Source organism: Trachypithecus francoisi, unplaced genomic scaffold, assembly GCF_009764315.1.
Source record: "Trachypithecus francoisi isolate TF-2019V2 unplaced genomic scaffold, Tfra_2.0 Lachesis_group0, whole genome shotgun sequence".
In the NCBI taxonomy this organism is placed as follows: Eukaryota; Metazoa; Chordata; class Mammalia; order Primates; family Cercopithecidae; genus Trachypithecus; species Trachypithecus francoisi.
In genome coordinates this window covers 32,283,315-32,309,083 of record NW_022681453.1, presented here as the reverse complement: position 1 = coordinate 32,309,083, position 25,769 = coordinate 32,283,315, and the positions used below count along the sequence as shown (strand labels likewise).

Here is a 25,769-nt window from a genome sequence, read left to right as displayed (position 1 = left end):
AAAAAGTCTACCTCCTGGTGGGGGAGGGACATTATGCCCTATGCATGCCATCACTGTTCCTTAGTTTAATCTTGCTTTACCTTTTTATCTTCTAATAACAATTTTTTAAATGGTTAAGCACTTACCATAATGTGATTGAAATGCCTGCGGTTTGACAACCTGATTACAGTCGTTACACACCACCAAGTAGAAATCATCATGGGCTGGACAGAAACCAAATATTGGCATGTCTGCAACACAGAAACAGAGCATCACTCACTCATCTGGTTCTGATTGATATAAAACCATTTTGGGAAACAATGCTTTCTTTTCTTTTTTTTTTTTTTTGAGATGGAGTCTTGCTCTGTCATCCAGGTTGGAATGCAGTGGCACAATCTCAACTCACAAGCAAGCTCCGCCTCCCGGGTTCATGTCATTCTCCTGCCTCAGCCTCCCGCGTAGCTAGGACTACAGGCGCCCGCCACTATGCCTGGCTTCTTTTTTGTATTTTTCGTATTTTGTGTATATATATATATATTTTGGTAGAGACGGAGTTTCACCATGTTAGCTAGGATGGTCTCGATCTCCTGACCTCGTGATCTGCCCACCTCCGCCTCCCAAAGCGCTGAGATTACAGGCGTGAGCCACGGCGCCCGGCCAGGAAACAATACTTTCTACAGGAGTTGCCTTATTATAAAGCATACCAGGACAAATGAACTGATGTGGTGTACCACCACTATTAGAGAGAAATCAAATCAGGCTTACACAGACACTTTAAAAAGGGTTAAAGTGCACCAAAAATAACTATTATGAGGTGAAACAGACAATCTTTTAAAATGCAAACAATGAATACATTCGTACAATAAAGCAACATGAACTCTACCAAGAGTTAAGGGAAAGAATCTGCAACCATATAAAATGCTTCGTTCCAAAGCTGTACCATCTAATGCTTTTATTTGTTTAACTGTGCATTCTATCCCAACTATTTGGTTCCTGGGTTCTGCGGAACAATTAAGAAAGGGAGCAGAGATTTCACAGAGGAGTAAAATTGGTTTGCCAGCATGTCATATAAAGAAAATTATTTTCATATATTTTTTCCAAGTCATAGCAACCTCTAGTCCTTTTGCTTACATACTGATGCCACCAGAAAGACAGACTGAACTTTAGTACAAACAGCATTTCATACATTAATCAGTTTGGTTACCAAAATAGGATAGGATATGAACTGTTTGTTTGTTTTAACAGTTAAGACAGCAACTTAATTAAATGCAAAAGTAAAACGAAACTATATGCATATACATGAAAACTGAAAATAACGTGATACCTGGTAAATATGGTTAACTAAAACATCTCAACCATGAACAATTAATTATGAACAACAATTTGGGTAACAGAGTTAAAAGTTCAGATCCAGAATCTAACTTTTTAAGCATTTCAAAATCGGTGGATTTTAAACAAGCATTTTACACCATATTCACTATTTAGAATATCTGCAATAAATGGATAATTAGCACACTTCAATTTAAGCAAATGTTTTAGTAGATCAAATACCAAGTTTAAAGGACAAGGGGGAAGATCCAAAAAGCTGATTAGCGTCTGCTTTCTTTCCTATGAAGATTTAATTTCACACTTTCTCCAGCCTGGGAGATCCTGGTGGTTTTAAAGGGAGAAGAAAATTCCCTAAGGAGATGTCAAGTGATGATTATCTCTAAAATGTCAAATTACTGATCTAGTATCTACACATGGCTATAGCTTGCATTTTCTTCAACAGTTTCTATTACACTGAATTGCACAGATAGCTAGCTATAATCTGAAATATACTAGAGTCCAGCATGATTTGGGGATGTACCTGCAGCACCAAGTAGTTTCTACGTGCTACTATTTCATTTTATCCTCACAACTACCTAGGTAGATACCATTATATCCCTCCTCTAAAGAAGAGAAAACTGACTCACAGACAGGTAAACTACTTTGTCTAAGGTCAACAACTGGAATTCAATTCTGACTTATAATGTGGCTTGGATTTCTTACCTCTTGCAGACCAGAGGAACAATGATATTAAGAGATTCCTTCCAGATTCCAATGTCAATAAAATGGAATGTCAGGGCTGACCATCTTTGACGGTATAAACTGATTAGATATGAAGCTTCCAGTAGACTACAGACTTCTGTGACTACGCTTATTTAATAAAAAATAAGAGCCAAACAATATGCTATTTTCCTTGAAAGCCTGCCCACATTGAGTTAAATATAGTACATGTGGGAGAAGGGGAAAGGTTATATCTATGCAATGATATACTTGTAATAAGTCACCCAAGATTACAGTTTCTTGACATAACATTTCATTCTGAAAAATAAAATTTAAAGTAGTTTACCGTTAAGTTCCATATGCTTTTGTGCTAAATGCCTCTGATACATCTAAATTACAGAACTGGTATAACATTCTTAATTTACAACTGAAAAGTGTAAGACAGATATCAAATGAACAATTTCATTAATGAAATCAACTCAATTCATTTTATTATTAGAGAGCAGTTAAAATAGTATTAAATAAACAGTCTTAGTTTAGTTTTAGGTCTCTGCAATGCGCTGCTGGTAGTCTCTGATTTCCCCCAGTTCTGAATATAAAGCAATGTTACTTAAAATAGATCACTTTGCCAGATACCAGATTCTTCTGTGGACTAACCCTCTACCCCTTTAAAAATAAAGCAATTAAGAGAAATAAAAATCTAAACTGATCCTTTCAAATAAGAATTCAATTTGTCACATGATGTTTATCACGTACAAAATTATTCTTTTTTGCCCTGGTTCCTTTGATCCTTTTCTGAGACTTATGACTAGTAAAACTAAAAAGGTAGGGGTTATCTTGTAAGGAACCAAGAATCTATACTTCTGTAAAAATGTCTATTTCCTCAATAACTTAAGATCAATTGCAACTGATGATAAACAGCTGACATTTATTGAGAGACTACTACGTGCCAGGCCATATGCCAAGCAGTTCTTATATGGTTTTTCCCATTTATTTCTAATAATAACCCTACAAAATAATCCCCATTTTACTTATGGAGAAACAAACTTAGTTAACATCACTCAGCAAGAAAGTAGCATAACCACGACTCTCCTTTGTGTGACAGGAAAACTCGGTGCTCAATTTCTCATGAGCACACTGAATTTCTCTAAAAAGCATGCACACACATGCCCCCTCTGTGGAAAGAAACATGGTATACTTAAACCCAGTTCATTCTACCCTATGAAATGCAGTTCCTGGGGCCGGGTGCAGTGGCTCATGCCTGTAATTCCAGCACTTTGGGAGGCCGAGGAAGGCAGATTACCTGAGGTCAGGAGTTCGAGACCAGCCTGGCCAACATGGCAAACCCTGTCTCTACTAAAAATATAAAAATTAGTTGGGTGTGGTGGCAGACACCTGTAACCCCAGCTACTCAGGAGGCTGAGGTGGGAGAATCACTTGAACCTGGGAGGTGGAGGTTGCTGTGAGCCAAGATTGTGCCACTGTATTCCACCCTGGGTGAAAGAGTGAGACTGTCTCAAGAAAAGAGAAAGAAAAAGAAATTGAGCTCCTTTTATTAAAACGTAAAGCAACTTTAATTTTAGCTTTCTGAATTCTTTACTTTCAGATATCCATATCTGGAAGTTAACTAGAGGATACAAAATAATTTAAATAAAATGTCTTCTTCAGAAAAAAAAAAAAAAAAAAGGAGTTCTATATCCTTTTTCTGCACTGGGACATTCCAGGGGCCTTAGCAACAGGAACAGAGTGTAGAATGTTGTGGCAACAGAAATGAAATAATGTGTGTGTGAGGGACAGTATGTATGTTCCTAAATATTTTAAAGCATAAATTCACAATCAACCCATCTGCAAATTAACATAGGGATCTTGCTCAAATGCTATGAAAAGCTTGATTTACGACAGAAAATAAAAATATCAAATAAAAATGAGTTCATTATTCAATTAAAAAGTTTACAAAATACACTTGTAATATACAACTTAGGCCATTAATTATGTACTTGAACATACAATTTAAAAATTGTAATTGAATTAATGGATTCTAAACTAATTTGAAAGAATGGATTTTATTGTTGTATAAGCCCTAAATCTTTCTCAGGATTTAGGTCACCCCTATGTTCCAATTAGTGAGTGGGCCAGCACCCACATCTAGGCCATCATGTACTTTGGAGACCCCAGGCCAGCATACTAGGGAGGATTAGGTTTAAGCACAAGGACACCTGAGCACATGTATGTGGAAACTTCAGTCACATGCAGAATGAAGTCCCTCTGCTAGAAACCATACTGCAAACCGTGGTCAATGTATTTACTTTGGTGTTGCTATCTCTATTTTCAGGACTTTGTTCAATAACAAGAAAACCTGAACGGTACTGCAAAGCATTTAACCTGCCCACTACCCTGCATGTCTCCCTTTTCCCACGCATCTCAAACTTCTACATGCCACTCCCACGTTTCTATCTCCAGCCCAGACTGCTCCCAAGCTCTGTCTAGTTTCACGTACCAGGCTGCCTACTAGACATTGCCATCTAGATGTCTTAATATACATTTCAAACAGAACAAGCATGTCCAAAAGTTCACTCTTGACCCTTCTCTGCTCCTCACCCAACAACCTTCCCCATTTTGGGTAAATGATACTATTCATCCTCCAACAGCTCAAACTAAAAGCCCAGGTGTCATCTCCAACTCTCTTGTCCCTCATCACATTCAGGCCACTAGCAGACCCAGTAAGTTCTATTCTAAAACCTCCATCCACTTCTTTCCACTGCCATGGCCACCACTATTGGGCCTGCCACCAGCACCCTTTCAATGAACTCTGGAAGAAGTCCCCTAAGTAGTCTACAATCCTTTCCACAAGGCTGCCAGACTGATTCTTTAAAATTCCCCACCAGATCACACCACTCCTCTGTTTAAATTCTCTAGTGGCTTTCTACTCCTCTTGGAATAAAACTCCAGCCCTTACCCTGGCCCCCAAAGCCTCCAGATACGCGTGCACTTCCCTCTCATCCTGTTCCCTCGTCCCCCACTTCCCTCTCCTTGGCTCACTCTGCTCCACGCACTGACCTCCCTTCTCTCCTCAAAGAAATCTTTTCCCCAGCCAGGCTCTATGCTTGCACTTCACAAGATGCCTGGTGTATTCTCACACATCAGGTCTCAGCTCAGCTGTCACCTCTTCAAAGGGCTGTTCCTTCCCCCTCCCCAGTTAGTTACTCTCTATCACTGGCACTTTAAGCACAGTGGCTAAGAATGTGGGTCAGTATCACTCTGAATCCTGGTTCCCTCGATCAAAAGAAATACGACCTTGGGCAAGTTATATAATCTCTTCAAATATCACTTTTTTTTTTTTTGGACACAAGGTTTCTGTCGCCCAGGCTGGAGTGCAGTGGCGCAATCACAGCTCACCGCAGCCTCAATCTCCCAGGCTCAAACGATCCTTTCACCTCAGCCTCCTGAGTAGCTAGGAGTAATCACAGGTGTGCACCACCAGGCCCAGCTAATTTTGTTTTATTTTTTGTAGAGACAGGGGTCTCACTACGTTGCCCAGACTGGTCTCAAGCTCCTGGGCTCAAGTGATCCTCCCACCTTGGCCTCCCAAAGTGCTGAGATTACAAGCATGACCTACTGCGCCTGGCCAGCATATTTTTCACGTATTGAATCGGGATGATCATAGTATCTACTTCACTGGGTACTTCAGAGGACAGAAAGACTAAGAGAGCTACTACATGCCAAAGTCTTAGAAATGCATCTGGCCCTAGTGTTCACTCAGTGTTTGCCCACAGCCTATGAGATAAAAGTCATGAATGTATTGGTCAGGAAACTAAGCTGCACAGGATTGAAATCTCACAAACTGGTATATAGCATAGCCAAGGTTTAAATCCAGGTCTGCTGGACTCATAAGACCTGGCAATTTCCAGTATTCTCCCAGAATCACCTCCTCTATGCCACTCCCACTGCCAGTGCCCAAGGTCAAGGTATGTGGCCTCTACTCACCTGAACAGGTCTCCTAATAAGGCCAGAGTTTGTTCCTCTTCCAGCCTCCTCCTCCCAGCTGCCTCAGCCCACAAACTTGTAAAGCAATAATGCCACTTCTCTATTTGAAGACCCCTACTGGCTTCAAAGTGGGGCTTGGACTCTGGACCTACTTCTCTGCAACAAGGCCCCAGCATTCTGGTCCCTCCCATCTCTGCAGCCTCAGTCAATATGCTTCTGCCTCAAGTCTCCTGGCATTCTCAGAACCTGTCTTGTTCTCCCACAATCCCTTCCTTTGGCCAGAACAGCTCCTACAGCACACAAAGCTATTCTCTCTGCTCTTTCTATAATTCCCACTGTTCAACAAGAACTAGTCCCAATGCCCTCTCTGCTGGGCTCCTACTCATACTTTTTATGCCCGCCATTTCGGCCCTTCACTCACTGATTTACGGTTTATGAATAAAAATTTACAAATAGAAACCTCAGTAGTCCTATCTGGACAGCAGACTCTTTGCCTTGCCTAGCACAGAACCTGAGAAGTACCCTATCACTGTGTGTTTACGAAGTAAATGTCTGGCATTTGGAACTTTTCTGTAGCTTTCAGTTGCTCTTACGATAAAAACAATGATCCTTGATCTGGCCCACCAGCCCTGAACAGCTTGGCCGTGCCTCTCTGCATCTGGTTACTCTGGGCTTGGTTTTGTTCCTGGAGCACACCACACTCTCTTGTTGCAGAACCCTGCGTGGTACTTGCTGTTCCTTTTGCCCGGAACTCAGTTACCCCAGACCTGTACCTGGCTTGTTGCTCTACTTCATTCAGTCTTAGCTTCAATGTTACTTCCCCAGAGACTTGGCTAGGCAGGGCTCCTAGCCAAGCACTATCTCCCATTTGTAATCATTCATCCAGCTGTGTGAGCCTTAACTTCCTCCCACTAGACTACATTCCATATCTATCTTGTTGACTGCTCTAGTGGCAGTGCCTAATGGTGCCTAACCTGGCTGACAGAAAGCAGCAATGAATATGTGCTAAATATTACTTGATGAATAATAATTGAAAGATTAAGTCCTTGTGATGCCACCATAAGTCAGAAGGTTATAATTGTGCCTTTATGTCATTTAGTGACACATAGTCATCATCTGCTAGAATTGGGTATGCCATTCAGTGAGACAGAAGTTCAAGTTCAACAGTCTTCTCTGAAAACATTTTATACCTAGAGGCAGTTTCTAGTAAAATTTCTGTGTTTCAATGTCTGATTCTCAAATCTACACATTGGCAAATTCTTTTGTGCTAGTGAATCCAGCACAGTGGCTAAAAGCAGTTCTGCAGCGAGACTACCTGTATTCAAATGTCCACTCTTCCTCTTACTAGCTATGCGAGCAAGGTTAAATTATTTAACCTCTCTGAATCTCAGTTGCTCTGTGTGTAAAATACAGTTAACAGGACCTGTGTTTCATAATACTATTGTGAAGACTGAATGAACTAATCCATGGAGAGTGCTTAATACTACTGACAGTAATCACTCAATAAATGTTAGCTCAAGAAACAAAAACATAGGTCGGGCGCATTGGCTTACGCCTGTAATCCCAGAACTTTGGGAGGCTGAGGTGGGTGGATCACTTAAGGTCAGGAGTTTGAAACCACCCTGGCCAACATGGTGAAACTCCATCTCTACTAAAATTACAAAAATTAGTTCGGTGTAGTGGTACACACTTGTAATTGCAGCTACCTGGGAAGCTGAGGCAGGAGGACTGCTTGAACCTGGGAGGCAAAGGTTGCAGTGAGCTGAGATTGTGCCACTGCACTTCAGCCTGGGTGACAGAGCGAGATTCTGTCTCAAAAAAACAAAACCCAAAAAACAAAACCCACAAAATTGATCCACATTAGAAATGTCTGTCTCAAGGTCCTGGCTCTTACTAATTCACGGAAGTCTGGTCTACAGTAATCCCCACTTATTCATGATTTTGCTTTCTAAGGTGTCAGTTACCTGTGGTCTGAAAATATTAAAATGAAAATTCCAGAAATAACGTCTAAGTTTTAAACTGCAAGCCATTCTGAACAGCAAGATGAAATCTCGCACCATCCCATTCCATCCTGTCCAGGACATGAATCATCCCTTTGTCCAGTATATCCACACTGTCTACACTACCTGTCCATTAGTCACTTAGTAGTTATCAGATCAAATACTGCTATTGTAGTACTTATGTTCAAGTAATACTTATTACTTAATAATGGCCCCAAAGCACAAGAATAAGAATGCTGGCATATTGTTATAATTATTCTATTTTATTATTAATTACTGTTGTTAATCTCTTCTGTATCTGATTTATAAGTTAAGCTTTATCATAGGTATGTATGTGCAGGAAAAAATATACATAGGGTTCAGTACCACTCTCAGTTTCAGACATCTACTAGGGATCTTGCACAGCATCCTCCGCAGATATGGGGGAACAACTATATACACCAATTAGCAACTGACTATTTCACAATGTGAGCTTAACTCTTAAGTGTTCTTGTGCTCCTACTGCTGGCCACACACTCCTCCCTGCAGGCCATGCAAGGGAAAGGTAGGGGAGGCATGCTGGAGCTCCAGCAACAGAGAGCCAATACTGCAAGCCAAGGGGAACCTATATCTCTCAGCAAGGAAACCACATGATCCAAAAGGTAACTCTGGCATAAATGTGTATTGACCTAGGTAAGGAAGGCGGCCCCCAAAGGCTGATGCAATGGAGTGAGACAGGAAGGGGTTATACAGTGAAAATGAGTGAAACTATACAATGAAAATGAGTGAAACCAGACTGAAGACATGGTCTAGAGTACTCTGCAAAGAGCTCAGGAGACCATGGATGTGAGGTTAAGGCAGAGGAAGGAATCCAAAGATGAGTCTGTAGTTTCTTCCTTCTTTACTGCAGCTAATATAAACACATGAAGGGTTAAGCACAGAACAGAAGAACTTAAGTTTACTATGGCAATAGATCACAGAGGTTAAAATAAGCCTCTGGAGCCAGACTGGCTCTGTTCAAATCCCAGCCCTGCCACTTACTGGCCTATACCTCAATCTTCTCATTTCTAAATGGGTAAAGTCAAAGTACCTACCTCGCAGGCTACTAGGACTAAACGAATATATGTAAATACTTCAGACAGTGCCTCCTACATAGTAAGTACTTTGGAAATTCAAGACATTTTTATCATCTTCTCCACTGTTGTCCTTTGGTCTCTGAGCTGGCCGTGCTTCCCAGGGCCCACTTTACACTCTCTCTGCTCCCCAGTAACCACAGTGATACTTTTAAATTATAAATGTCACCAGGCCCAATTAATCTCTCAGTGGTTCTACAATGTAGTCAGAATAAAAATAAATACTAGAGGGCTCTGCCTAACATCGGCAACCTCAAGACACACTGCTCTCTTCAAACTCTCCACTTTGGCATTCTGAAATCCTTGACAATTATGCCAACCCCACTTCAGGCCCTTTGTTAATTCTATTCCCTCTGTATGGAATGCTTTGCCTGCCTGGCTCTAGACCTGAGCTCACATTTCACTGGAAAGACTTTCCCTGAACACCCAATTTAAGGCAGGTCCCTGTGGCTTCACACAATTCTCTCTTGTCGATCAGTTATTTCTTATTTGTGTTTTGGCTATCTTCTTCATTAAGATTTAAGCTCCATGAGGTCAGCGGCCACATGTGCATAGCACAGTACCTGGCACACACGTTTTCAACAAAAAAATTTGAGAATGGCCTCTGGAATAAGACTGAGTTCAAATCCCAATCCTATCACTCATTAGGAGTGTGACCTTTGGGCAGGTTACTCTGCTCAGCATACTCATCTGTAAAATGGAGATAATAGCAGCAACCTTAAGGATAGTTATGAGGATAAAGAGAATTACCACACACATAAAGCCTTTATAACTGTGTTTGGCATGGAGCATGTGCTATGTATGTAATACTATTACAATCATTTCTATTTTTACTATCAGTGGGATACACTAGCCACTGCTTCGATCTCTACTGGTCTGTAGCCACTACTTCTTGTCACACTATGTATTAAGTACTTAATGGGTGTCAGTTTTTGTGGCAGGTATTCTAAATACATCATTCATTCATTTATGCACTGAATAAATACATGAATGGCTACTCTGGCTAGGCACTATTCAAGGTATTGGGTAAATATGTCAGTGAACACAAATCACAACCCTACACAAAAGGAAAAAACCCTGGGAAGTGTTAATACATATAACGAAAATAAAACAGTTCACAATTATGGAGTGCCTCCTGTGTTCCAGGGACAATGCTAAGTATTAACTCATTTTCACTTCTCAGGGTCAATATCCCTACTTTATAGAAAGCAAGTGAGGCAGCACAGAAAGGTTGCCTGACTTATGTCACAGAGTCAGTAAGCAGAGGAGCTGGGATGTGAAGGTAGGCTACTCCAAAGTACATGCTCTTTATCATCTTACTAGATGAGCTCCTTCACTGCTCATTGCCCCTCCTGAATTATTCTCCACCTCTCCCAAGAAATCCCTGCTCTTCTGTCTCATTTCATGAAAAGTCAATCAAGCTATTCCCATCTGCTAGCAGACTCCTGTGGGTACCGCTGTACTGTCTGCTCTCACTGCTGCTCAAAGGTTTCCTGAGATGCTAGGACTGTCGGCTCCATTTCTAAGAAACCAGAGAGAAGCAGAAGGCTGGTCTCCACATAACAGGTTTTACTATAGTCAGTTCCAAATTTATTTCAACTGGTGACTCTGAATAGTCGGTAATCAAAAGTAGCATCGATGATATTTTTAAAGTTTTAAATTGCTGTTAAGTGAGCTTTAGTCTCAACTAGGAAAGGAAAAAAGTAGAATTTTATTTCCACCTTCCATAAGCACATCTCCCAGATTCATATTGTCTACTCCAATCGTTAAAGATAATTGGATTTCCCTTTGACCAAAAGATGTCAAATGATGGAACCAACTAGAGACCAATCAGCAAGCTGCTAAATGTATGAGGTCTGGCCCTGCGTAAACCAAAGCAGTCAATAAATATTGGATTTAAAGGGAAAAAAGTGAGATGTTTCAAGTAAAACGCAAGCAACAAAAACCACAGCAGCAGCCCCCAACCTTTTTGGCACCAGGGAACAGTTTCATGGAAGACAATTTTTCCATGGGACTGGGGCAAGGAGAGAATGGTTTCGGGATAAAACTGTTCCACCACAGATAATCAGGAATTAGTTAGACTCTAGGAGCGCACAACCTAGATACCTTGCATGTGCAGTTCATGATAGGGTTCACACTCCTGTGAGAATCTAATGCCACTGCTGATCTGACAAGAGGCAGAGTTCAGGCTGTAATGCTCACTCCTCTCCCCCTCCCAACCCACCCACCCCATAGCCTGGCTCCTAACAGGCCACTGACAGACCAGTGCTGGTCCACAGCCCAGAGACTGGGGACCCCTGCACCAGAGGACCAAGGAGCTAGAAAAATGAAAATACTAATATTAATTACTCATTAATTACAAATGGCCAATATTATCATAGTGACCCCTAACAGGTAAGAGTTACAATGTTTACATTGTCATTGCTTGTACTGAAATTGAGATAAAATGCTTGGGATAGACTACAGTAGGCAAGTATCAAAATCCTGAGGAACCTGCGTTGGGACTGGCAGGTGGGGCTACAACAGTGACCAACATGGCAGTACACATGACAGGTTGTCTCATGGGTTCCTTAAGCCACTCCTCAAAATACTTTCAGCAAATCCTGACCTCTCAAGTCAGAAAACAAGCTTTCAATGCCATGTGTCCTAAATCTGGAAGTGCCTACCAAAAACCTTATAAATCTTGCCTGCATCCCTACCATTTGGACAAGTGTGTAGTCTATAGTAGGACACGGGCTCTAAGAGTCTATCACTTAGCTTGGTTTTGTAACCTCCAGCAATGTACTTAACCTCTAGGCACATCTAGGCACACAGTTTCTACGTTTGAAAATGATAGTATCAACCTTAGTTGACTATTGGACTGAATGAGGTAATTCATGTAAAAAGTTGAGGTCTATATCTGTCTAAACACAGTAAGCAGAGTGTACACATAAGGGCTCAACAAAGAACAGTGTTTATTTTGTTACTATTATTATTATTGTGGTTATGGTTATAATCTCATGACTCAGTTAAGAACACCATTCCTTCTTCTGTTCATTGCAACACCACATCTGCCAGGTATATTGTGTAAATTCCATAGCTCTCATTCAACTTAGAACAGAATTAATTATGAAATGGCATTGGCTACTGACCTGTCTTTACGTTTTTAAATGGTTGATGTAGCATTTATGTCTGCCATAAGGCTCCCAGCCTTGGCTGAGGGGCTGTGTGTGTGTGTGTGTGTGTGTGTGTGTGTGAGAGAGAGAGAGACAGAGAGATGGGGCATGGCTTCAATGCTCCAGCAGGTAGTTTATGACTCTGCTTTAGCCTTCACTTCCTGCTTGTATACAGCCTCCAGATTAGCAAGAGGTGAGAGATTAGGGCCTTCTCAGGTCCTTTCTGGGCATGTGCACAACTCTACACATCCATGTGGTTTTCTGGATTCCCAGGAGTATGGTGGAACTCTTTAAAGTCCCCAACTGACAACTCATTCCCCAGTGTTTCCTATTTACTTTTCTGGTCAGCCTCTTGTTAGCCCCACTTGACATTATCATTACAAGCAACTGTGACAGTGAAGAATCACTGCTGAATTTTTTTTTTTTTTAACACCCTAGGAATAGGTCACAGAATGAGCTCAGAGCTAGCCCAAATAAAGACAAGCCCTGAGAACCGGGCTTTTCAGGGAGCTACCAGATAAGTCAGTGACAATTCTCTGAAAATAAGGCTTTGGGGGAGCTCCAAACCTTTTGTCCCCTCCAGTGGCTGCTAGACTGCTGGCTTTCATAGCTACCCTAGTTGTAAAGCTGCTGGTTTTCAAAGTTACTGTTGAGTTGGGGAGGAGAGGTTGAAATAGGGTAAGTTAAAACACTACCGAATTCTCTGTACTTAGAGATTCTGCCATTTTTCTCGAATATATGCTCATCAGAACTTGCAAGCCTTTGGGGTTAATTTGCAGAATTCTAAAGAAGTTGATTTTGACGATTCTTGCCAGTATTTTTATTGCTTTTATGGCAGAGCAGATTTTTGGAGGTCCTTACTCTGACATTCGTTAGTGCGTAATAGAAGCATTTTAATGGAGGATAATATCATCAGTTTATTATTATGTTCAACATTGCTTCAACTATAGTATGGAGAATGGAGGTGCTTAGTTTAAAAGTGGAAGTGAGGAGGTCAGTCAAGAGCTGTCTGCAGCAGTACAGGGTGAAAGACATGGGGGTGGCAGTGAGATGACAGAGAAAGGATTCCAAGATACTTAGAAAGAACTGTTGACATGACTTTGTAATAGCCTGGATACAAAGGTGGTGAAGAGAAGGATGCCATGCTTCCCATCCTGCAGAACAGGATGGATGGATAAGAGGTATCGGTCTCTGAGAAAGAATTCTGGAAGAATGCCAGGTCTGAGAATGAAGCACACACATGTGGGACATCTAAGTTCGAAGGGCCTCTGAGACAGCCAAGATACCGAAGAAGCCATCTTCCTAAAGATTCTCCCCTAGTTTTAAGCAAATGTCTTATAAATCAAGTCCTGAAACTTTATTTCTTCCATATGCCAAAAAAAAAAAAATTTTTTTTTAAAAGGCAAGGCACATACACTAAGTATAAATAATTCAAAGTCACCCAGGAATTTAAAATATGGTTCCAAGAATGATGAGAACCATGCATTAGTATCTGAAACTACTCATTGCTTACACTCAAGTGAATTAAAGTTTTCCCCCAAGGCAGCTTTATTTAAAGAGAAGTTACAATAAAAATAAAGATAAACCTCCTGTGTCTAAAAGATTCTGTTGCACTCATATACATCAATTTAATGCTTTCATTGATGCTTGTGAAAACAATTCAAATCAGACTCCTTCACTTTTCCACTCATTCCATAAATACTCACGGTGCCTCACAGTTGACAGCATTTGGTCAGACCAGGTCCTATAAGGGTGAACTGTTCTTCTGGTTTTAATGCCAACTTCTCTGAACATTGTACCTTTTTAGCTCTGAATGCATTTTCTTTAGGTCTCACTTTATGCATAAAACCCATCTGTACAGCTGCTTTCTCTGGTTTGGAAAGGGGAGGGGAGAGATTTGTAAGGCAACACTGAAGAGGGGAAAGGGGAATGTTAACTGCTGGTTAATTACTTCTACTCCTAATCCTTCTTAATATTACAAAGGCTTTTTCTGTTTAAACAGATTAGGTGCAGTTTATTACCACTGGGAAATACTTAAATGCAAGTTTGTTTTGACTGTTAGTTCATTTGCTTATTTCTGTTTCAAAAACTAGAAGACCTAATGGCGCTACTTTCGCGAGAAAGTATCATGCATTCTCTTATCTCAGTTTTACTTCTTCAGACTTTGCAGTTTCACTATTTGTCCTTCCAGGGGAACCTGGTCAACATACCTGAACAAGGTACTCAAAGCACATTTTACCACAACCATATGCAAAAACATATGTGGTTGGCAGATAACACCTTGACCAGCTGAAGTTCAGATTGATGTCTCAACCTAAAACACCTATTTCTCCCCAGATTTGTTTTGAGTACTTCTAAAGTAGAAGGTCAGGCAAGTGTTTAAAATACAATATAACAACAACAGCCACCAGGTCAAACATTTATTGAGCACTTAATGGGCCAAACAGTGTGCTAAGTACTTTACATGCTTTATGTTACGTAATCCTTGCAACCCTGTAGCACAGGTACCATTCTTAACCCCAGTTTACAAATGAGGAAAGAGGCGCTGAAAGATCAAGTAACTTGTCCAAGATCACACAGCTGACAAGAGGTGGGGCTGGTGTTAAAGGTTAAAACTAGTTGACTCCTGATCCCAGTACCTAACCAGCATGCAATGATATGTCATCGATTACAAAGCTTCATTCCTTCCTCCAACACATACTTACTAAGGGTCCTACTATGTTTCATCTCTAGGGAAGAGTAAACAAGTAACTTAAAAATTCAGCTCTTATAGAAGTGACCCAGCTTCTTACGTTACAAATATTGTTTACTTTAAGACACTTGTGTATGTAAAACTATTCACATTAAGTTACTTTATACATAATACTACTTAAAATTCACCACTGGCCTAATAAACCTCTATTACTGCAAATTATGGTATACAAAAAAAGTATATTGAAAATGATTTGAGTAGGGGTTGAGTTTCAAATATGTTCAATTGAGGCATAAAGCATTCAAGTATTTTTGAAAAAACTCATGTGACAATCCACATTTCCTCCCCACATTCAGCACTTAAAGACAACAAGAAAAAGGAACTTTATGGGCTAATAAATGGAAACCAACAGAAACTATTCTTTTCCCCTACTAAGCCTTTAGTCTATTTTATTTAACATATTTTCTGTCTTCCCTCATTTCTGAAAAACAGTCGACACACTGCCTTATTTACGTCCATGCTTATCAGTAATGACATGGCCATATCTCTACAAACAGTTGGTTAATTAATTTGTACCCCCATCTTCTGGCAGCCTGCCTGTGCAACTGATCAGCAAAAATAATTACACTAGGCTAGTCAGGAACATTTTCACTCTCATTTTTTAGACTTCTTATCACTAGCTTGTTGCCTTTCTTTAAATGAGTTTCAGTTGTAGAACACTTACAAATTAGATTGTGGTCATTTGAAAATTTTAATGTTTTCATTCTTTACTATATCCTGAATATTCCACTGGGACTGAAAGGGGCAGACTAGAAAAAGGACCAACCAGTCAAAGGTACAAAATATGGGCTGAGCAGAATCATGGATAAAGAAAAATCCAGCTGTATTCCAGGGGAGATCATTATCTCTTTCATTATATTATAATCTGAGGTTAAATCTATCAACAAATATTTACCTAGAACCTATCACAGGCAGTCCCCCCTACTTTACTGCACAAAACCATATGTGAGAAAGTCAAACAGGAGGTTATTAGGATCCTGTATGCCCCACCTCAAATCACAAAATTTCTAATTAGATCTCACCTTGGGGACTCAGTCTGCAGGGATGTATTTCTAGCACTTCAAAGGTAAACACAATAGTCTCCTGACTAGCATAAGACCACCTAATGTATAATTGAGGTCATAACTTACTGCATGTCTAATGATTTTCCTCTGTCTTGATTTTAGTAGCAGGGTTCCATTTTAAGGGAGGATTCAGTTGGCTAAAGTCAGCTAATATAATCCTTGAAAATTTCTCAGACACCACATGGAGGCCAACCAGTTAAGACCTACACAGTAAGTTGTGTGACTGATATTAGCACAGATGGCTGTTTCAACCAGATGAGATAGCTGGCTTGCATTTAGGGGCCTTATTGTATGAAAAAAAAAATCCATATAATTAAATACCAGAATCACAGGATAATGTGATGCTTATACTTTGAGAGACTTGCAGGAATTGAGACTGAACAAGGGAAAAGTGACTAATGTTCCACAATTATTTGTGTTTACTATTTTTTTTTGCATGAAATTTTTATTTTTTTAATTTATTTTTTATTATACTTTAAGTTCTAGGGTACATGTGCACAGCATGCAGGTTTGTTACATATGTATACTTGTGCCAAGTTGGTGTGCTGCACCCATCAACTCATCAGCACCCATCAACTCATCATTTACATCAGGTATAACTCAAAATGCCATCCCTCCCCTCTCCCCCCTCCCCATAATGGGCCCCAGTGTGTGATGTTCCCCTTCCCAAGTCCAAGTGATCTCATTGTTCAATTCCCACATGAGTGAGAACATGCGGTGTTTGGTTTTCTGTTCTTGTGATAGTTTGCTGAGAATGATGGTTTCCAGCTGCATCCATGTCCCCACAAAGGACACAAACTCATCCTTTTTTATGGCTGCATATGTATATGTGCCACATTTTCTTAAACCAGTCTGTCACAGATGGACATTTGGGTTGATTCCAAGTCTTTGCTATTGTGAATAGTGCCGCAATAAACATACGTGTGCAAGTGTCTTTATAGCGGCATGATTTATAATCCTTTAGGTATATGCCCAGTAATGGGATGGCTGGGTCATATGGTATTTCTAGTTCTAGATCCTTGAGGAATCGCCATACTGTTTTTCACAATGGTTGAACTAGTTTACAATCCCACCAACAGTGTAAAAGTGTTCCTATTTCTCCACATCCTCTCCAGCACCTGTTGTTTCCTTTTTAATGACTGCCATTCTAACTGGCGTGAGATGGTATCTCATTGTGGTTTTGATTTGCATTTCTCTGATGGCCAGTGATGACAAGCATTTTTTCATTTGTCTATTGGCCACATGCATGTCTTCTTTTGAGAAATGTTTGTTCATATCCTTTACCCACTTTTTGATGGGGTTGTTTTTTTCTTGTAAATTTGTTTGAGTTCTTTGTAGGTTCTGGATATTAGCCCTTTGTCAGATGAGTAGATTGCAAAAATTTTCTCCCATTCTGTAGGGTGCCTGTTCACTCTGATGGTAGTTTCTTTTGCTGTGCACAAGCTCTTTAGTTTAATTAGATTCCATGTGTCAATTTTGGCTTTTGTTGCCATTGCTTTTGGTGTTTTAGACACGAAGTCCTTGCTCATGCCTATGTCCTGAATGGTACTACCTAGGTTTTCTTCTAGGGTTTTTATGGTATTGGGTCTAACATTTAAGTCTCTAATCCATCTTGAATTAATTTTCGTATAAGGAGTAAGGAAAGGATCCAGTTTCAGCTTTCTACTTATGGCTAGCCAATTTTCCCAGCACCATTTATTAAATAGGGAGTCCTTTCCCCATTTCTTGTTTCTCTCAGGTTTGTCAAAGATCAGATGGCTGTAGATGTGTGGTATTATTTCTGAGGACTCTGTTCTGTTCCATTGGTCTATATCTCTGTTTTGGTACCAGTACCATGCTGTTTTGGTTACTGTAGCCTTGTAGTATAGTTTGAAGTCAGGTAGCGTGACGCCTCCGGCTTTGTCCTTTTGACTTAGGATTGTCTTGGCAATGTGGGCTCTTTTTTGGTTCCATATGAACTTTAAAGCGGTTTTTTCCAATTCTGTGAAGAAACTCATTGGTAGCTTGATGGGGATGGCATTGAATCTATAAATTACCTTGGGCAGTATGGCCATTTTCACGATATTGATTCTTCCTATCCATGAGCATGGTATGTTCTTTCATTTGTTTGTGTCCTCTTTGATTTCACTGAGCAGTGGTTTGTAATTCTCCTTGAAGAGGTCCTTTACATCCCTTGTAAGTTGGATTCCTAGGTATTTTATTCTCTTTGAAGCAATTGTGAATGGAAGTTCATTCATGATTTGGCTCTCTGTTTGTCTGTTACTGGTGTATAAGAATGCTTGTGATTTTTGCACATTGATTTTGTATACTGAGACTTTGCTGAAGTTGCTTATCAGCTTAAGGAGATTTTGGGCTGAGATGATGGGGTTTTCTAAATATACAATCTGCAAACAGGGACAATTTGACTTCTTCTTTTCCTAACTGAATACCCTTTATTTCTTTCTCTTGCCTGATTGCCCTGGCCAGAACTTCCAACACTATGTTGAATAGGAGTGGTGAGAGAGGGCATCCCTGTCTTGTGCCAGTTTTCAAAGGGAATGCTTCCAGTTTTTGCCCATTCAGTATGATAGTGTTTACTATTTTTAAGGTACTTTCTACAAGAAAATAAGGTAGTGAGCAAAATCCTGCCCTCATGGGACTTACATCTTAACATCTTAGTTGATTCATACCTCCTATTCCAACCGTATTTCAAAACAATATGCATTGAATGACTGGTAAAATTAGCCACACTATTTTTCTTTCTTTACAGCATACAGTACAATTTGCCTAAGCTAACCACTTAAGATGCAACCCTGCTACATAAGGTTCAACGTATCTGCTTATCACCAGCATTTGGACATTAGTTTGTGCTGTATACTCACTTTTATAATGAGCAAAATGCATTAAAACGATCAAATAACCACTCAAACTCATTGCTGAAGGGCAAAACAGTGACTATTGAAAAAGACACTGTTGGTACTAATATCATCATGTGAAAGACTGTACTGTTTGTTGTCGTGAGCTGTATAAAGGTCCAAAACCATATGAAAGGCAGTTTAAGCACATCATCACAAAACACAGGAAAGTGCAGACTGTTCAAAAGTTTGAGGCAGTATGGTCCAGTCACTGAGCTCACTACTGGGGAAAAAAAAAAGGGCACCATATTACAGCCTTTGCCCACAAGGAGCTTCCACTCTGGTTGCAAAGCCCAGATATTCACAGAGACATCACATTCCTTAATGTTAAAGCTGCCATCAAGTGTGTGAGAATAGCTTTGGGGGAGTAATTGTTTTTTAATGTACCCTTAAACTTCATAATCCATTCTGCTTTCAGAAATACTAAAATAAGGGAAAAGTAGGCATCTTGGAAATCAGACTATACGGTGCAAGAGCTACTCTGGCACTTCATAGGTGTCACTGTGCAATACCAGTGAAACTCAAGACAGGGAGACAGTGCTCTCCTTGGTAGCCACCCCAAATAATTCAGTTACTGCAGAGCCACAAGAATCTCAATAAGAATCTCAACAAGAATCTCAATTATCTATTCCATAATGCGACTGTTGAGAAAGGAACTAGCACTCTTTCAATGGTGGAAGAGTAGCAGCATCAACATTCACTCATTCATTCATTCATTCATTCATTACCTTTAGTAAGCAACTACTGTGCAGTAAACACTGCAGAACATTTCTACATACCAGGCACTGTGCTCAGGGCTTTCTAAAGATTAAAGTTGTGGTTTTCAATCAGGGGCAATTTTGCCCCCAGGAAACATTGGCAATGTTTGCAGACATTTTTGGTTGTCACAACTAGAATCCAGTGGTAGAGGCCAGAGAGGCTGCTATCACACAGCAAGATTAGCTACTGTAATCCTACAATGCATGGAACATTCTCTCACAATAAAGAATTATCTGAGACCAAATGTCAATAGTGTTGAGACTGAGAAACTCTACATTAATTAAAGCATTCTCGTAAGAGCCCTATGGGAGAGACACAATTGAAATCCATGCCCACTTTGAGGAAAGTGAAACACAAAGGTGTTAAATAACTTGCCCAAGGTCTGTGGTAAGTGCGGTAGGGACTCTAACACAGAAATCTGATGCTGCTGTGCAACAAACATTAAGTTCCTACAAAATTTTTGGTGATTACAGGAACTCAGAAAGGAAGTACTTTAAAAACTGAGTCACCACGACATAATACTCCTCAATTCACTCTCTATTCCTTCAGTTCCCATCTAGAAATACTCTCTTTCAGCCTCTCACCAAGAACATCTCTTTCCTAGTGCCCCACTCCTATTCAATTTTGATCTCTGGAAAGAAGTAGGATGACTGTATGATTTCTCCACCCCTGGCTGAGAGTGGTTCCCATAAGCATAAACAAAAACATTCCCTGCCCCCAAGAACCCAGAAAACTAGCAGTTCTTTCCCTCTGTGAATCTTCTTCCCAGAAGCGGCAAAACATCAGCACACTGTGCCAAAGAGGCCAGACTCAATCATAGCCTCCAAGTAGGCAGGAATGAGGAGGCTGTGGGAGGTGGAAGAGGCTGCCAGCTGGCAAGAAGTATAACAGGACAGGACACAAGGGGGTGGTTTCAGACTTCCCCAGCTCCTGGAGGAATTAGTCTTTGGCTTCTCAATACAAATACAGTGTCAGCAATTAGCTGCAAAGGAGTTAGGCCAATTGATTCTAAAAACAATGATGAACGTACGTAGCTTTTTAAGTACATTTGTGATTCAACCAACTATGCAACTTTCAATCAACACTGTTTTGGAAAACCCAGGGTCATATCTTTTCTTTGTTTGTTTGTTTGTTTTTTTGAGACGGAGTGGCCAGATCTCAGCTCACTGCAAGCTCCGCCTCCCGGGTTTACGCCCTTCTCCTGCCTCAGCCTCCCGAGTAGCTGGGACTACAGGCGCCCGCCACCTCACCCGGCTAGTTTTTTGTATTTTTTAGTAGAGACGGGGTTTCACCGTGTTAACCAGCATGGTCTCGATCTCCTGACCTCGTGATCCGCCCGTATCGGCCTCCCGAAGTGCTGGGATTACAGGCTTGAGCCACGGCGCCCGGCCCCAGGGTCATATCTTAAAATAAATACCATACAAGCTAATTTAAAAAAGAAAAAAAAAAAACAGAAAAGAGAAAATCAACTAGCCACTCCCTCCAATAGGTAATGACAGTTATGAAGCATCAACTTGACTACCCATTCAGCGTACCCTCTTATTGCCCATGAAATGATGTATAACAAACTACTTTGCACAGGTTTACTTCAATACCCAGTAGAGAATACCACTTAAATGAGAGGGATACACGAGACATTACCATAGTCACAGGGGAATTTTACTTTTTTTTTTTTGCAAAAGAAAAGTAGCTGAAACTATAGTCACTTAACATTCTGTTTCCTATTCAACCCCCAAATCTTGTTACAAGATATATACTTCACTCATCACAGACTTTCTTGAGGGAGGCAAAAACAGTTTTTGCCTTTGAGACTGTGGAGGCCAGTGCTTGCAGAGTACATGAAGAAAGTCAACAAGATGGCAAAAACTGTACCTCAGATTTTGTGTGGATTAAAAAACTAATGTCCTAGGTACTTTCAGATTCTCAGATGAAGAACATTATTATAACCAGGAAGCCTACAATTAATTCTTCCTTTAACAACAACACTGACTACTTTGAAGGTCAGACTGCATCTTCAAATCACAGGGCTCTAAGTTTCTACAGGACAGAAAACTATAATTTCAACAGCCCAAAACTTGAAGAAAGGGAGACACAGGAAAAAAAAGCTAGATCCTGCCAGTTCCTTAGGGAGAGACTCAGAGAGAAAGGAAACATGTCCCTAGTCATAAAACATACTTCTCTGTCATCTGACACCCGAAACTAGTAGAGCCTTTTTGGAAGGCACTTTGACATTACCTCTTTAGATACACTGTTAAGTTGTCTGAGTTTACTTACAAAACAAGCAAATGAAAGCCTCACTACTGCAAATAAACTTGTAAAAATAATTGTAGGACTGTTGGTAAAAGCAGCAACACTACCAAGAGTCTGTATGTCCATCCATAAAGGTCAAGTTTAAACAAGAATAGCACACCCATAGTACAAAAAACTAGGCGGTAGTTGAATAAAATTAGGCAGATCTATCTGTGATGACATGGACCAATCTCCCTATGGCTGAACACAAAAAGCAACCAGCAGACATAAAACTGGACCAGAGGCCTGGGAAAGCTGCCTGGAAGAATTACTGCCTAAGCCATGATCTAAGGGATGAGAAGCAATTTTCTTTTTATTGGGGAAAGGGGTCAGGGGAAAGGAGCAGAGGGAAATTGGGAAAAGGGAAAGTGTACCTACACAGGGACAGCACATAACCTGTGAAAAAGCCAAGGAGTTTAGAGGCTGCAGTGGCCTTGGGCAAACAGAACATTGTCCACCAGCCACATTAAGTAGTTTTACCTTTACCCTAAGGGCAATGGGAATCAATGAAGTCATTCAAGCAAGAACAAGACACTATTATATGAGAGTATTAGAAAGATCACCCTGGCTGCCACCTCAAGTTCTAAAGTCTGTCTCCCATCTGCCCTTAATTTACAAATAACTTCAGTTCCAAAACCTCAGGTAGGACTGAAATTTTTTTGTCTATCTGAAATGATGCATGCTTAAGTGATATCACTATGACAAAAAAAAGTTCATCTTCTCAGTGTGGCCTACTTCTGACTCTTAACCTTTAATGCAGCCAAAATACTGTATGTTTCTGTAATGAATATTGCAGAAAACACAGCAGTGAATGCATTAAGCAAAACAAAACATTTAGAAACCAAATTAAAAAATTTTTAAATTACTTTGAATATGGGAACCTGCACAAAACACCTGCTTTAAGTATAAGTAAATTAATAATGGAAATTTGTGATGATCTTATAAAAACACTTTGGATTTTCACTGGTGGTGCTAAACACTACTGGGTCATGAGGGCTTTTGAAAATCTGTTGGAAGGTATATTTTCTCTCCCTAGAAAACTGTACTCATGTAAATACGGCCAATATTCCGCACATATAGATTAAGTGATGCAAGGACCTCCCATTGCTCAAATAACCCCAGTTTGAGAATCCCTGATTTCAAAGCCCACACCCCAGTCCTTCCTGTGTCTACTTCCAAATTTCAGGCTTCTCTTTCCTTTGACATAGTTTTACCATTGTTATAACTTACATCTGTCACCCATGTCACCTAAATGACATGGGAGACACTAAAAAAGAGCAGCATTTAATGTAAACTCTTTTCCTAAAGTAAAAGTTTCAGGGGCAGTGGGGCAATTTAAAGAGGGTATGGGTGGAGACAAAGGAGATCACCTAAACCAGAATAAATACAGTCAAGTATCTTAGAAAAAAGCAAAAAAATAGATGGCAATCATGTTCCTTTTTTCTGAAGAGAAGACAAAAAGGCCATAAGGAAAAGGGAACACTGGATCAGACCTGCAGCGGCCTCATGAGCCAGGGGCCTTCAGTTTGCTTTCCACAGCAAGAGAAAGTCCCTAAGTGTCCTCTATGGCCTCCAGGGGCTCTTCCTGAGCCCCTGACAACCTAGTCAAGGCCAGACACATTATAAGCACAGATTCCACACATGGGTATTCACAGATATTGCCTACAAAACCTTTATCAGAGTTATAATCCAACTTGGGGTAATTAAGCTTCATGCTTTCTCCTCTACTTTTTTGGGGGTGCTTACAAGTTAGTAACAGCAAGAAGACCAGCACTAGAAACAAGAAATCAGGAAACTTCTGCTGTAGGCAGGACGTAGTGGCTCACGCCTGTAATCCCAGCACTTTGGGACACCGAGGCAGGAGGAATGCTTGAGCCCAGAAATTCAAGATCAGACTGGGCAACACAGTGAGACCCTCTCTTAAACAAACAAACAAAAAAACTTCTACTGTATATGCCATTAACTCCAGCGTTAAGGGTCCACCTCTTCTAGATCCCCATGTCTCACTTCAGTTTCTTAGCAGTTCTTTGAAGCAACATCATTCTACTCTCCCCCAAGCCACATATGGCAATCAACAGCCATATTTAACAAAATCAATGCACAAGTTCTTATTGTATCTTCACAGATGTAGCCACCTGTCTAGTGTCCTAAAACTTGGTACAAAAATTCTTGAGTAGTACAGATATGTTAGAATCCATTCAAAATTATGTAAACTTGCAGGGCGTGGTGGCTCACGCCTGTAATCCCAGCCCTTTGAGAGGCCGAGGCAGGCAGATCAGGTCAGGAGATCGAGACCATCCTGGCTAACATGGTAAAACCCCCTTTCTATTAAAAACACAAAAAAATTAGCCGGGCATGGGGGCGGGTGCCTGTAGTCCCAGCTACTCAGGAGGCTGAGGCAGGAGAATGGCATGAACCCAGGAGGCGGAGCTTACAGTGAGCCGAGATTGCGCCATGCACTCCAGCCTGGGTGACAGAGCGAGACTCCGTCTCAAAAAAAAAAAGTAAACTCTGGGATTTGAAAAAGATCAAGAGGCTGTTCTTCCACTCTGGACTTCTCTCTTCATTTGACATTGCCCAGATATAGACAGAATTATGGCCAAGGCTTTCCAGGGAAAGATGTTGTGGGGCTACACACAAAGTGATCCTGTTACAAGATATTTTCATCGGGCAAATAAGAATTTGAGTAATGATGCCAAACCAATGGCGTGCAAGGCATATTCCCTACTCACTCTCTGGTTACCTTTTCACAAAATTGACAGCACTTAAAATTTCCTGGGGATTTGGGAATAAACATAAAAACCGACCTTTTAAAATATAAGGAAAATCTGTCTCTGAACAGGGGCTGGTAAATTTTACCAAATCAAGCATTAAAGCTTGACCTTTCAAAGTCCTCAGCACTATTTCAGAACCATTAAAATATATATAAATAATAGATATAATATATATTAAGACCTATTTACATGTTCAAAAAATTATGTCCAATTTAGTCATAACCATTTCAAAACCCTAGATTCCTGCCAAAGACTACTGAGCAGGTAATTCCCAGTTCCTGTGGATGGATCGGAGTGCCTCTCAGTCATCTCTCCACTACTTGTCAGTCAGTTCACTGGCAATACGCAGTGTGAACCACTGCGTGGTGAGCCAAGGACAGGGTTCTGGGACAGGCTCTGCAGTCAGGAGGAGCAAGCTGGCCTGGTCTTTGAGCAAACTCCCATCGGCCTTATGCCAGTCCTGACATACACAGGTAAGGCCACAGTAATGTAACATGACCAAGGCAAAAGAAAGTATCTGATGAAAAGCTGTCGTTTGTTGTTGTTTGAACTTATTTCCTTTCTGGGTAGCATTACCACCAGGGTAAGCAGAGATGGGGAAAAAAGAATGAGAGGTCAGATCAATCTACTGACTTAATATCAACCAGAGCCTTGCTTAATGGATGTGAGTAAAAATTAGTAATTCTAATTTTCTTTTTTTTTTTCTTTTTTCTTGAGACGGAGTCTCGCTCTGTTGCCCAGGCTGGAGTGCAGGGGCTTGATCTCAGCTCACTGCAAGCTCCGCCTCCCGGGTTTACGCCATTCTCCTGCCTCAGCCTCCCGAGTAGCTGGCACTACAGGGGCCCGCCACCTCACCCGGCTAGTTTTTGTTTTTGTATTTTTTAGTAGAGACGGGGTTTCACTGTGTTAGCCAGGATGGTCTCGATCTCCTGACCTCGTGATCCACCCGTCTCAGCCTCCCAAAGTGCTGGGATTAAAG

The 25,769-nt window shown here is 40.7% G+C and overlaps 1 protein-coding gene across 13 annotated transcripts in view; it reads right to left on the bottom strand.

The window, feature by feature from the left end:
• Positions 1-25,769, bottom strand: part of ATXN7 (ataxin 7) — a 143,838-nt gene that overhangs the window by 51,074 nt on the left and 66,995 nt on the right. For 12 of the 13 annotated variants that reach the window (XM_033210332.1, XM_033210321.1, XM_033210328.1 and 9 more), the window contains one exon: positions 126-230. The exons of the other annotated variant lie outside the window; for it this stretch is intronic. In XM_033210332.1, the coding sequence (XP_033066223.1) occupies positions 126-230 (105 nt within the window). The remainder of the gene's footprint in view (positions 1-125; positions 231-25,769) is intronic. 13 annotated transcript variants of the gene reach the window in all.